General features: G+C 39.9%; 1 protein-coding gene across 1 annotated transcript in view; it reads left to right on the top strand.

Annotated features, from left to right (window-relative positions):
* The window catches only part of TAPT1 (transmembrane anterior posterior transformation 1), a 59,643-nt gene that overhangs the window by 29,934 nt on the left and 15,023 nt on the right, over nucleotides 1-14,686 (top strand). Inside the window, exons 4-7 of the mRNA XM_032494427.1 lie at nucleotides 4,672-4,834; nucleotides 7,249-7,384; nucleotides 8,966-9,063; nucleotides 9,244-9,313. Coding sequence (XP_032350318.1) covers nucleotides 4,672-4,834; nucleotides 7,249-7,384; nucleotides 8,966-9,063; nucleotides 9,244-9,313 — 467 coding nt within the window. The remainder of the gene's footprint in view (nucleotides 1-4,671; nucleotides 4,835-7,248; nucleotides 7,385-8,965; nucleotides 9,064-9,243; nucleotides 9,314-14,686) is intronic.

Raw genomic sequence — 14,686 nt, 5'->3', positions numbered from 1 at the left:
TTCTACTTTAAAATAATAAAATGACTTTTCTTCCAAAAATGGGGACCATTTTTATTATTTTACATTTTTTTCCAGTAGTGCTTGTATTTCTTCATTCTTTCAATTATACCACAAATAGCTAAAAATATTAAAAGAGAAAGAGAGCAAGAAAGAGCCAGTCTGTGTCTTTTGTAATGAAACACTTCATGCTGGCACCAGTGGCATATTTCAGCGCCGATCGGAAAGTTAGCTCGGCAGGGATTACCTCATTTGCTTGGTCATTTGTGTTGCCTCTTCTTCCTTCCTGATCTTTCTGTTTACTACCAGCTTTTACTTTAGTCTTAGTTGGCATATTATCTCCTGCTAAACAGGCAAGGAAAAGCCTTGGTCGTCTTTTTATGCTACATCTTTCTTATTCCCATAAAGCGTCCTTTGAAGCAACTGGGTCACTTTATTTGATAATTGTGCAAATCCAATGGAAGCATTTGAATGACCTGAAAGATAAAATTTAGATATGCAGAAAATTTAAATTCTGTAAGAGTGGCTTAACTTGAAAATTTAAGAATTTTTAAGTTCTCCTGAATAGTGTTTAATATGACTTGTCTCATGATAACTGGCAGCCAACCTGTAAACTAGATTCATGGGTTTTTCGCTTGGTCCAACGGCTTCCTCCACTTGTTTATGTGTTAGTGTGGGATTTTCAGCATTTGCACAATGAATTGCCAGTAACTACTGTTTAAGAGGCATTTATAAGGAAGAAGTTTGGCCTGGAAGTATTGTTCAAAAGCCGATTCGGAGTTGATTGGCAGGGCTGTAGATAAGCATTTCCAGCTCCATAAGCAGCTTATCGTATAGTCATGCAGAAATACCCCAGCAGAGGAAGGAAGCCAATACTGGGACTGGTTCAAGTTGTTTTAACCAGGTCAACTCATTTTGAGGTTGGTTCTTTTTCTTACTCAGAGAGGCTGTGATACATGTGATCCTGCCTTAGAAACAGTTTTTTATTATTGCAGCTTTCCTTTTTCATTAGCAGGGACATTTATATGAAAGCAAGACCCTTGTTTCTTAAGAGTTCTGCTGCTTTTATTTTTTATTTGAATAAATCTCCTTAATTTTGAAAATCAGAGCCATCTTTGTAGCAACCAGCTATGATATAAGCAATGGAAAATTTTCACCAGAGAGTGCACAGAAGGCAGGGACTCTAATAGAAATAGTCTTGTTTATTCTCTTTTTAGAAATAAAGCACAAAAATTATAGCTAATTTGTTTTTTAGCACAATAATTTTTCCAAGTGAAGTGACAGTACAGTGATAAATTATACAGTATTACATTTTGCTGAAAACATAAAATGTGCTGAGTTGCTGATTCCTGTAAGTTTAAAAGTTCTTTTAAAGAAAAGTCTAGAATGGTAGATAGGAGTGAGAACATGCCTTCTGGAGCCAGATGCCAAAGGTCAGATCCCTGCTCCACTCACTTCCTGATTCTTAACTCTGCAGCTGCAGGCACATTCTTGACTACTCTTTGCATCATCTGTGAAATTGAGATGGTGTGGTACCTTCCTCATAGGATTATAGTGAAAAATAAAACAGGTATATATACAAAGTGCCTAGAATAATACCTGCCAGAGTAACTGTGGATTGTACCATAAGGTGCTTCTACAACTCTTCTGTCATTTTTACAACCTGATTTAATCCCAGGCAAAATAAAGCTAAATTCAAGTTATTTATGCTAAATTTTTAAATTTAATTAATTATCATCTTGGTTCAAAATGTGTAGTATTATGTTATTTGGGGATATCTCTTTCTAATGTTTTGTAGCTCTAAATTCTAACAGTGACTTGTATTAAATATAATACTCCTTCAGAGATACACTAGCACATTGTTCCTTTGTTGCACATGTTTATAAAGAAGCACAATTGGATATATATACATATATATACACACATGTATATATATGTGTGTGTGCATATATATATATATATATAAAATCCTTCTATCTCTTAAATTAGATGCTTTGCCTGAGATCACTTAACTAAGTAGATGCCAATCTAGTACCGAAAGCTCTAAGTATAGATTTCTAGTTTAATTAGCTTTCTAAATCTTTCGGTAATTAATGCAAATTCATTAATACCACCCTACTTTTTGTTCCTGTCATTTTTTTTTTTAAATTCATAAAACATGACCTATAGTTCCTAATTACAAAGGCCCACACTGTGTGGGCGATTTGGGATTTTCAGCGTGTGCTCAGCTGTGTCTGTAATTCTGAGGGGGAGGTGGGTGTGTCCTCCTTGCTAATGCTTCAGTTTGTCCCCTGGCCATCCCAGGGAGACAGGCACACAGGCCAGGAGCCCAAGAGTGTTCAGATGTCTCCTCTTCTCATTGTTTGAATTGAAAATACATGTAGCTCCAACTTTTGACAAATGTAATACCTCTTCTGTTTTTAATCTTAGAGTCGGGGCTGAAATTACCTTGATAGCTGAATAGCCCTCGGCAGAGTTGTGTGTTTGGAGATGGGAGATAAGGCTCACTGTGGTTTTCATAAGGAGGAAAGGGCCAGAGTCTGCCTGGGAGGGAGAGGGACAGCACTGCAGACAGAAAGGGACACAGAAATGGTGATAGAGAGACTGGTCAACTTTACTCTCGATGCGGTTTTACCCAGAATTTCAACTTTAACCGCTAAGAATAACTTCCCTCGGTTTATGGCGCTTGTCTGAGGACACATGGTCTGACCGGGACCATTCGGACCCGTCCCCATTTAGGCTCGTTGGTTCAGTCCAGTGTCTCATCTGCTTCTAGCCCTTCCTGGACACAGTCTTCACCGAACCTGCCTCTTTTCAGGACTTTAGCAGTATTCCGTGTTCTCTCTGTGAACAGATCAGATTCATACCTGACTGAAAGCCACGTGCAGTGTGCACTGTAGAAAACAAGGGTAGGTCTGTATCACTGCTCACAGGATTGGCATTGTACACCTCCCCGTCATCCTATAAAACAGTGTTCTGGGTGGTGGTTCGGAAGAAATACAGATTCCTTGTTGAACCCTACTAGGATCTTTGGAAGAAAGGCGCCCCTGATCTGAATGTGGACAAGGGCTCGGAAGGAGCGCCAGAGAATAGGGAGCCAAGGAATGATACCAAGTAAGTCAGAGCTCAGGAGGCCTTCGGCCCCCAAGAGCCAGCTTGCCCCTGGGGTGTTTGCCAAAATGTCGTAACGACAGGTGGCAGTGAAGAGGCTCTGTGGCCCCTAGTGAAGATATCCGGGCTGTGTGTTGACCGTACTGTTCACGCATGTGGCCAGAGCTGGAGACTGAGCATCTTCTGCTTTGAGGAATGAGCCTGCAGGAGACAGAGAAAGCACCTCTCCCGTTCCTGTCCCAGGAGTTTTATATCCAGTGAAAGTAACCTTAACTTTCTTCTTTTCTTACTTGCTTTTTGCTGAGTCTTAGGAAGACATTTCCATTGACAGTTTAGGTTAGCCCTTAATACTCTGACCTCAGAAGTAAGGAATGATTCAACTCATATTAAGTAGGAAAAGCTGTAGTTGAACCTTAAGGAGCCAGGGGTGAGGGGTCCTGACCCTACACCTAGTTGAAAATCTGTGTGTGACTTTATAACCAGCCCTCTAAATACACGGTCCCTCCGTATCCAAGATTCCGTCGCATCTGTGTTTTCACTTCCATGGATTTAACCAACCGCAGACCATGTAGTACTGTAGCACATGTTTATTGAAGAAAATCCATCTATAAGCTGACCCAGGTAGTTCAAACTTGTGTTATTCCCAAGTACTTTCAACTCATGTCACGGAGGGCTAACTTCTGGAATATAAAAACTGTTCTACAAACCAGTAAGGAAACGATATGAGGAGAGAATTCACATAAAGTGTAAGTAACTTAAATGTATGAAGATGTCAGTTTCCTGATGAGAGAAACTAACTCTGAAACTGCTAGGTCCGATTTTTCACCAGTGGGATTGGCAAAGATCCCAGAGCCAATCGAACACGGAGCCCATGGGCTCGCACGTTTCTAGTGCAAGTGTAAGTTGGTTCAACCCCTGCAGAGGGCAATACAGCTGCTGTTACCAGAAGGTCAAGTGAGCGTAGCCTTGAAATCCCAAGTTTAGAATAGATGGCACTTTCACTTACGAGACATGACACGCACGGTGCATCATGGTTTGCAGTTGCAAAGGCTGGAAATCTGTCAATGATGTGTTAAATAAATTCTGATCCGCACGGTGGAGCACTGCACTGCCATGGAAACACGAGCTCCTTTGAACAGATGTGGAAAAATCTATTATGCTGTTAAATAAAAAGTATGAAATACAGAGCAGTGTGCACAGAATGCTAACATTGTGTGAGAAGAGCTGATCAGCGGGCTATAAGGCTTCCTGACAAGGTGACAGGCTTGTGTCTTAATTGAGAAAATCCATTGCTTCAAAGCGCTCTATCCGCCACCTGCCCTGTGTGCTCCCCACTTCTAGTGGTAACTCTGGTTTCACGTCTTTATACTCTGTACTTGGGCAGAAAGCTTGATGCTGCTGAGTAGTCAGTTAGCATAACTTTCCTTGTTTACTTGAAATTTTTAAAAGGTCACCCTCATTCCCATTACTTCAGTGTGCCAGTGTGTGTCCAGTAAAGATTATTTATTCAAGAACATACAAGGTAGTAAGACTCACATTTTTATTACTTCTCGTATGTTTCAGGGACAGACGTCTGCTCCAGCCTGCCCAGGTGTGTGACATCTTGAAGGGTGTCATTTTGGTCATCTGCTATTTCATGATGCACTACGTGGACTACTCCATGATGTACCACCTGATTCGGGGACAGTCGGTCATCAAGCTCTACATCATCTACAACATGCTCGAGGTGTGTGAGGACGCGCGTCCACCCGCCCAGTCTGCCCGGCCCCCCGCCTGCACGGGGCTGATGGGCGGCACACAGCCTCAGGTCTTCCAGTGTAGAGTGCTTTCCTGCCGCCCCTGGGAATGGTGTTTGTACGGTCACGGGGGACCTTGTTAAAGTGCAGACTCTGATTTGGAAGATCTGGGCTGGAGCTGGAGAATCTGTCTAACGAGGTGGTGCCTGTGCTGCTGGACCTGGGACACACTTAGGGCAGCAGGTCCTCCGGGCATGACGTGTCCTCAAGTGGGAAGAAGGGGACCTGTCGCCCAGACATTTTTGAGTCTGTACGCCTTTAGAACGTACACTGTCAAATGCTAGGGAAGTTATTTCGCAAATTCATTGGAAACGTAGGTATACTTTATGCTAGAACTTTAAAATTTATGAAGAAAATATTAGGATTATGTATATGTTGGCTATAATAGATTTACCTTTTTAATTTCTTTTAAATTTTTACAGAGAGCAAGTAAATGTAAGTTTCCCAATGTTTCTAAGTCCTTAACATTTGTAATACAATATGTCATGTTAAAGTAGTCATCATGTGAAAATCTACATTTATACAAAAAATAAGCAGTTACTCAAAGCAAAAGAAATGCCTTACTTTATAGACAGAATCTTAGTAAGTTTTTAAAATAGTAGACTACCCTAGGTTATATAGTTAACTTTTGAGATTCAAATTGCACTTTGCTATACTGCTTTTTAGGGACATAAGTAAGGTCTACCTCTCTTTTAACTTAGTCACAAATGAGTGTTCCCTAATGAATGAACACACGGGGTGAGGTGGGGGCAGCTGGCCTCTCTGCTCCGCTGAGGGGATGAGGGTCTTCCGTCTCTTCACAGAGGCTACAGAACCCTAGCCATCCTGGTTACCCCACACTCGTTGACCGAGGTGGTTGAAAACCACACCGCAGCATCCTGATCGTAGGCTCGTTGCTGTACACTCGCTTTGCCCCATCGAGTGAGATGCAGACGATGGCCATGGGTGCAGTTTGTGAAGCAGGGTAGCCGGGCTGCTCTCCCTGCCCTCCCCCACCGACCTCCCCTCCCGTCCCCCCAAGGAAGAAAAGCCTAAGCCTCCTGTGCTCGCTGGCTGGGAGCCCATCTTCACACCGGTGCCCCACTGGTCTCCTTTCCTGCCTTCTCTCTGAGAGGATCGCCTGGTGACGGGGCTTCTCCCTACCCCTAACCTTAACACACCTGCCTCCTGATTTACAAAGTCCTCTACAAGGTGGTGTCATTACTGTTACTAAGAAATAGACCAGGAAATGAATTCCTGATGAAAATGGTTTAAATACGTACCCACTTTGTAGACTACAGTTGAGGTGGTTTAGGCACAGTGGACGAGAGTCCAGGGCTTAGTCTGGAGGTAGACCCCCTCCCATCCTGGTTATCCAGCACACTGGCTGCTGAACGACTCTAACCCTCAGCTCTCACTTGTGAAATGGAGATGCCAGGGGAATTAGGAGGATTAAGTGAGACAGCACATCGAGAGGGCTTAGCACAATGCCGGGCATGTGGTAAGAGCTCCTGTGAAGGGCAGCTCTTACTCCTTCATTCAGCAAATATGTCATCAACACTTTGTGCATGCCAGGCACTGCCTTAGACCCTGAAGGTCCAGACGTGAACGAAGCCTAGTCTTGTACTCTACAGCTGGGAGAGGCCAGTAAACTAGGAGGTATTTGGAAATGATAATTACCATGAAGACGAAGAACAGGGTTGACACATTAGACACCATGGAGCCCCGAGATTGGAGGATCTGGGAAGTCCTGTCTTAGAATGTGACATTCCAGCTGAATCCTGAATGCTATGCCCTCCTTTCTCTGTTATGTGCCTTTTTATTTATCATACTATATGCATGGAGGTCAGTACTTGAAAATGTCTTTAGGAAGCAAGGCTGCATACTATATGCTGTGTGATAAACCTTAAACAAATTGTTGTTTACAGATACTAGGTATGTGTAGAATGGGTCAAATGATATGCTTATCCTAAAGGATTTAAGTTTGAATCCTGAATTTGAATTTAAAGAGTTAAAACCAGAGGAGCTATGATTTTGATACATCGTCTCTCTTTTATTTTTGCTACTACAGTAAGACTTTCCTTGTTACAAACATAGCTAATTAGACAGTGTAACTTAAATAATATAAAATTTGAGCACTCATTTTGTGTCAGAGAATAAGAAAATTTAAGTAAGAAACAAAGATCCCTGTTCTCTTTTGGAGCTTACCTTCTAGTGGGATTTAAAAAGTCAGGGGGAAAAAAAGAAAACAATAAAAAATAAATAAATAGAAAGTCACATCTCCAGTACTTGAGTTACCTCTGAAGTTTAGTCAAATATTCAAATGGAATATTAAGAAACACCTTTCCAAAATTTTTCTCTCTAGGTGGCAGATCGTCTGTTTTCATCATTTGGACAAGATATATTAGATGCTCTCTACTGGACCGCAACAGAGCCCAAAGAAAGAAAAAGAGCCCACATCGGGGTGATTCCTCATTTTTTCATGGCCGTTCTCTATGTCTGTATCCTTTTAGACTTCTTGGAAATTCCAAGCATCAATGTGTAGTCTACATCGTTCTTTTTGGTTAGCTGTTTCTCAGTTCTGAAGGGGTGTGTGTGTGTGTGTGTGTGTGTGTGTGTGTGTGTGTGTGTGTATTAAAGATAAATGTGAAATGTCTGATCTCTTTTGAGAAATTGGTTACAGCAGTACAGTAGACCTTGAACAACGTGGGTTAATCCAAGTATAACTAATTATCAGCCCTCCGTATCTGAGGATTCAATCAACCACGGACCATGTAGTAGCATAGTAATCACCACTGAAAAATACATGCATGTAAGTGGGCCCATGCAGCTCAGGCCCATGTTGCTCGTGGGCCAACCGTGACTGTCAGTTAATTTGAAGAGCCTCATGTGTGCAGGACCCTTGAACTGCTAGAAAATAGTTCTCTTCTCAGTGTAACTGATTGTAAGGAAGGGTTTTAGAATAAAGGGATAGTCTATTTATACATACTTTACATTGTATAAATCTATGTAACTTTTCCATACTTATATTAGAACTTTTTTGACATTATCTTTAAGCCTGTGACTTCTTTGTTATAACTTTCAGCTTAAAATGTATACAGTTCATCTAAAGTAAAATTTGAAATTGATTGGGGAGGAATTTTGGAGATTTGATTTTCCCCTCCATCACCCGCATCTGAAAGCTTTTCTTCTGGAGAGGAGATGCTTTACTCTGTAACCCGGTGTGCAAGTGTGTGTGCCCGTGCATCTGTATTTACACACACGTGCAGCCTACACTTACATTCCGTGTGGAGTCAGGACTCGTTCATAGGACGGTGGCATGTGATTTTTTTGTACTGTCTCTGAAAGAGCGATGCTTGAGAGAATTGGACTAGATTTGGGAAGTTAAAGGACCATGTGGGAAGATTTCTTTGAGAATAGAAGCTTGTTCTAAGTGTAAATGGAGTAAAAAGTATTGTTCTAATTTAAGTAAACTATTCCATATGTAGTACGAGTATAATTCTACAGCTTGTGGCTGCTTCAAAAAGGACATCTGAGGAAGAGTCTTAATTGTCAGACATTCCTTATTATCTCACACTCCCCATCCTTGAAGAACCGGAGAGGAAAATCACGTCCAGGATAACTTTTACTTCGTGTTCTTTTCTCTCTTAAAATGCAAATTTTCTTAATTCAGAATGTGTATATCTAAGTCTCTTCTTTCAGTATTTACCAGAATTTATTCAGTTTTATTTAATAAACTTTTCTGAGGTCCTATTTCCCAAGCATTGTACGAAATGCCAGAGCTCTAGAAAGAGCAACATAGCCGTTTTCCAGAACTCACAGTCTAAGTGGTTGGAGGCACAGAGGTTCGTTTCTGCTTTTGTTTATTTCAAAATGGGTTGCATATATCTTATCCCATCAGATTTATATCAGATAGAGCTGATGGGGAAATTACAAAGAGAATAAAATGCTTCTGTAAGGCTTGATTTAGAAAGCATAGTCACCTTTTTCCCCATTATAAACTTTCAAGATTTTATAGTATTACCTATTAACATAAACTGAAAACAGACTTAAGTTTTTTCCTTGACATCACTTACTGCTAGTTTTGCATGCAATTCTTATAATGGTTCAAGCAACAACTCTCAACGTAGCTTTTAACTCACACAACAAGTCCCTGCTTACTATCATGATGTCTAATAATGTAAGTATGAGATTTTATTTCACATTTTTGAGGATATATGGGCAGTTTAACGGCAATATTTTAGATGGGACAAAATTAGTTTTTCTAAATGGTTTTTATTCTCTAGGTAGCTTTATGAGTAGCATGTCCATTTTAAAACTGTTATATTGATGACAATGATGTCTGTGTTTACTATTTCAGTTTGTTGAAATTAAAGGAAGTGTTTTCAAGAAGTTTGAAAAGAACAATCTTTTTCAAATGTCAAATAGCGGTATGTACAATTAGATCCTACCTGCAGCGTTTTGCAGTATTATAAGTCATTCTAAAACTCTGATGCCACAGTTCCTGTGGGCCACTGTTTCTCTGACTTATGTTGTGCTTTCTCATTCTCTCAACATCTTTACTAAGTTTTTTTTTTAATTACTATTTCTTTGCTTATTGTAATCTCAGGATGTTTAAGATAATGTTTTAAAAATCACAGGCATTTGTATAGCACTTTACCATACTTGCAGAAGCTTCTCATTAATCTCAGAAATTCCTTGGAAACAGTTAATACTATTTCACTTTATGGCTATGGAAACTGAAACACAGAGAAAGTAATTTGACTTCACCAAGGTCACTCACTTAGCTACTAAGAGTGAAACTGTGACAGTAAGCCTCAGGTTGTCTCTCGGTTCTTGGCTTTTTCTGTTTGACCTTCCTTCCTCCTTTCTAAGAAGTGTGAAGGCACAGAATTTATCCCTGGAAACATTATCTTACATAGTTAGGAAAATCAGAGGAGCATAAGGTCTTAGTTCTCAAAGTATGGCCTATGGAACCCTGAAGGGGAGAGTCCCTGAGTCCCTGGAGGGAAGTCTGCAAAATCAAAACTGTTTTCATAAGAATATGAGGATATTATTTATCTCTTACACCATGTTGCCATTTGCACTGTGGTAAAAATGGGGGGTCGGTGGGGGAGTGGAAGCCAGAGAGAGGTCACCACACATCCACTGTGAATAGCTGGCCCTGTAGCCTGACGATGCCGAGCGTCAGTGACCTTGGGGAGTGACTGGCATTCTCATGTGTTAGATGGCACGAGTGTAAAATACTGCAGCTACTCTGGAAAGCCTTCCGGCGGTTTCTTGTATGTTTAAATATTCACCTATCCTGTGTTCTCATCAGTGAGGACACATTTTCACTAAAAGACTTGTACAAGAGTTATTATGGCAGCTTCGCTCGTAACCAGAAACTGGCAACAACCCAAATCCTCCTATTAAGAAGAAAGTAGATAAATAAATTTTGTTATGTCCACGCTTCTCAGCAATTAGAGAAAACTACTGGTACATTCATCTGTGTGGACGTGTCTCAGAAGCCTTACGCTGAGTGAGAAGAGGCCGGACACACAGAGTGCATACTGTGTGGTTTCATATATACGAGGTTTATGATCAGACAATGAATTTATGATGATAGATGAAGAAGAGTGCTTGCTTCCTAGGGTGGGGATAGGCTGGGACAGGGGCGGTACAAGGGAATGTGCTGTAGTGATGGAACCGCTCTGTGTTTTAATTATGGGGATGGTGGCCTAGGGTATGTATTCATCAAAACTTATCAGATTGTACACTTAAGAGTAAAATTTCACTGTGTATAAACTTTACCTCTATGTTAGACAAGGAAAATAATGGCGTATGAATAAATTAAAGCAAATGAATATTTAGAGCTATAGGAGATTTGAAAACTAGGCTAGAAACAAAAAGAAGAAATGAAGAACTTCAGAAAGTTCTGCGGGACAGCGATAGACTGTAGGTCACAGAGCTCTGAGGGGCAGTCTGGGCTGTGTCTCTCTGTGCAGCAGCGTTCTTCCTCAGGTGTGCGCTGCCCAGCCCTGTGAACCTGAAACGGGAGAGGAGGGGAGGGGAGGGCTATGTTATAGGATTTTTTTTTTCTCAGCTTCAAGAATTAATTATACAATATGTTAATTCAACTATAAAAATTTCACTTGTAGCAGAAATCATTACTTTTATTAATAACCTGATTTTAGTAGGGTCTCTTTATAGAGCTTTAAACTAGACAAGCAGTTCTTTAAGTTTTAAGGGTTTTCAGTCTTTATATATCATGAGGAGGAGATTATGAATGATTTTTAACCTTATCACTAATATGTTGATGTAATTAATATCCCCTTTTCTTTCTTTTATGAGCTGGTCCCCCAGATTATAATCTCTTACTTTAGAAGGATTAGAGACTCAATATTTCAGTTTTAAGAAAACTCTGAAAACAGCGGCATGTGGACCAGGCAGTGCATATCAGTTTACAAGAAATTCAGGAGTATATTTTGGCTTAGAATGGTTAGTAACCAGCATGAAAAGTTTTACTTTTTATTAAAGGTAAAGTAGTTCATGTTACAGTGCAGGGTGCTCTGTATTGTGCTGCCTTCTATCTTCAGCAAGTTTTATAAGAAATTAATTTTACCTCGGGTAGCTTTTAAAACCCATTCCCAAGTAAGAAGGAAAAATCCGTCCTAGACAATCTCGCTGGTGTTGCATGCGGTGCTCAGATACTAAAGGGGTGGATAAGGAGTCACTGGAGCCTACTTTTCACAAGGTGACTGGGTTTATTGCCTCCTCCACATGCATTAGCAGCTGTGAGATGAGAACCAGCCCAAAGGATGCCGCTGGTCACACACCAGCTCCTTCTTTTCCTGTGAATTTCTCTGAGACTTTGAGCTGCTGTGTGTGTAGGATCAAATTCAGTGCCTTGTGCTAGTTTACTGTTAAAACTTGGTTTGGAAATTTTAGTGACTTTATCCCTTTCAGCTTATTACCTGACTGTACAGTTTCTTTAAGGGAATTGCCTGAGGACACATGAAATGGAGTTTAGTTAATAAAACCCAGCTTTCAACAGTTTATTTTTTCTTTCACTTCATGTTAGTGTAAGTACCAGAGTATTGGAACCTAGGCCTTTCCGATTTGCATTCTTAAAATGAAAATTTTTATGCCGTTAATAACCCATTGATAATGTGAACTGTACATTCAGAAAGATCCTGCAGGAGTTACATTGATCTGCACTCAGGTCCCATCCCAGGGTGCTTCTGTTTCACTCAGCATAAGCCTGTATAACTGCATTAACTTGAATGACTGTTGGAAGTGAAATAGTTACTTATTTCCTGTTTAAAATGCAATTGTAACTACGTTAAAGTATATCCCCCTTAGTGGTAACATAGAAGAGAAAAGGGAGCTTCATAATCTGCAGATCAGAAATCTAAAATTTTTAAAGTATTAGTCACCAGTGTTTTTAAGCTCCTTAATAATGGTTAAGAGAAGACATTTCCATTTTGATAGAAGTTTTCATTTTTTAATTAATGTAAGAGTTCTGTCCAAGTCAAAACTTTGTTCTGAAGATGAGATATGATGTAAATAAGTTGTTAATTGCCTTATTTATCTAGTAAAAACGTTAGATTATCATTAGAATCTGTTATTTTCCAAAAAAACTTCATTTCCTTATATAAGGTTTTATTTCATTCTGGAGTAACTTTTTCAGAATTTTAGTATACTTTAATAATGCTCAAATTTTAAAAGTCAAATCTTGGCTTCAAAATGTATGTAAATCATTTAAATGTAAAAAAAACTAAATTGTGAAAGTACAAAAATGAAACATTTTTTAAATATTTGCATAACAACCTCATTTTCATAGTTAGATTGATAAATGAGTGCTTTTTTGTGCTGCTTTTCTTTTTAATCTTTAAACTTAAACCACTTTTCATATCCTTCATAGTGTAAAATTGCATTTATCTACCAAAAGTTACCAGTTTTTATTAATCTCTACAGTATTTTGAAATAGTCTGCTTTTCTAAAATCTATTTTGCCTTAAATATTCCCCTAAGATGGACTTTCACTCCTTTTATGGTGTCCTTAGAATTGAAATGATTATGGGTTTCCTCTATGCTGCCACCTGCCCTGTGTCCAAGAGTCAAAAAATGTGATTGATTTAAACACTGCTATTGTTTTTGTTTTATTAGAGTTTTTAAAATTATGTTGGCTTGTCTCAAATAATGTTTTAAATTTCTCAAGGTGATTTCTTTCCAGATAATTCTACAGTGAACCAAGTCAGTATCATATGTCCCTGCTTAGTAGGAGGGTCAGAAATAAGTACATTGCTTTGCTAAATTTGTTTATAGAAATTAGAAATTCAGGGGACTTAACACACTATTGATGCGGCTTTGTGAATAATTTTACAGAATTCCATTAAAGGTACTTTGACAGATTTGCTTAATCCCATGAATTAAGTTCCACAGTTGACTGTACATAAATAGCAGAGGATAAATTTTGTTTTAGATTATGGTGGAAATTGTTTTAGGACAGACTTTTCTTAGCTTCCTTTAACCAGTGTTCCCTTTTGACATCACAAAATAAGTTGAACATGTGATCTAGAACTAGTCACACCATGTGTACTTTTTTTTTTTTATTGAAGTACAGTTGATTTACAGTGTTGCGTTAATTTCTGGGGACAGCACGGTGATTTGGTTACACGGCTGTTACAGGGTTCCCTGTGCTGTACAGTTGGACCTTGTTGTCTGTAACACGTGTTCGTTAAACCCCTGCATGTGCTTCCTTCAAGGGGGCGTGCCTGTGCTCTTCACCTCGAGACTCACTGTACTGTGAGTTTATACCCCAAAATATGGTATTTCACAGGAAGTTACTCTCTAGTTTTCATAATAGAACAGCAAGTTGTGCCCACTGGCTTTTGAAGAAGTAAGGAGACAGCTCAGACTCCTTACAGACAAGGGCTGGGATCTGAGCTCCTCTAGAAAAGAGGTGCTGCGACTGACTGGGAAGCAGTTAGTCATCTCGGGAAGGCACGTGGAGGACACCAGCTTGCTTGTGGAGACCGGGTGTAGCTGTAGATAAGAGTCCAGATCATTTGCTGTAGAGCAACGGAGAGCAGTCCCAGGAAGGGCTTCAAGGTGAAGCTGAAATGCAGAGGGGCTCTGGGGCCCCACGGGAGGCCCTGGATGACCGAGGTGCTGGGCTATTAGGGGAGTGACAGCAGATGCATACAGGCATTCGAGATGGTTCCTAGGCGCATGATGGCCTAGCCACAGCTCCCATCACTGCGTAGACGCAGCACGTGGGCATGGCAACTGACTGTACTTCAATTAAAAAAATAAAATAAACCAGCAAACAAACAAAAAATACTACAGAGCTACAAAAAATCAGAACAGCGTGGTAAAAACAGACATATGGATCAATGGAACAGAATAGAGAGCCCAGAAATAAACCCACAGACTTTTGGTCAATTAACCTTCTACAAAGGAGGCAAGAATATACAATGGAGAAAAGTCTCTTCAGCAAGTGGTGTTGGGGTAACTGGACAGCAGCATGTAAATCAGTGAAGTTAGAACACTCCCTCACACCACACACAGGGATAAACTCAGAATGGCTTAAAGACTGACATATAAGACAAGACACTCACTGCAGACATGGATTTATTTCATTCCATTTCTCTATTACAGCGTATCTTAGACTGTGATAAGGTAACAGCTTAGAGTGAACTGTGTAAACTAGCCTTTAGCAGGAATTTAGTTATTTGCTTTTTTTTAAATTCATTCAGGCTAAGCTCAGAGTACTTAGTAACTTATGGTAAATATCCTCTTGAAATCTAATTTTGAGCT

Source organism: Camelus ferus, chromosome 2, assembly GCF_009834535.1.
Source record: "Camelus ferus isolate YT-003-E chromosome 2, BCGSAC_Cfer_1.0, whole genome shotgun sequence".
NCBI lineage: Eukaryota > Metazoa > Chordata > Mammalia > Artiodactyla > Camelidae > Camelus > Camelus ferus.
Note: the sequence above shows the minus strand (reverse complement) of the source record. Positions and strands in the feature narration are given on the sequence as shown.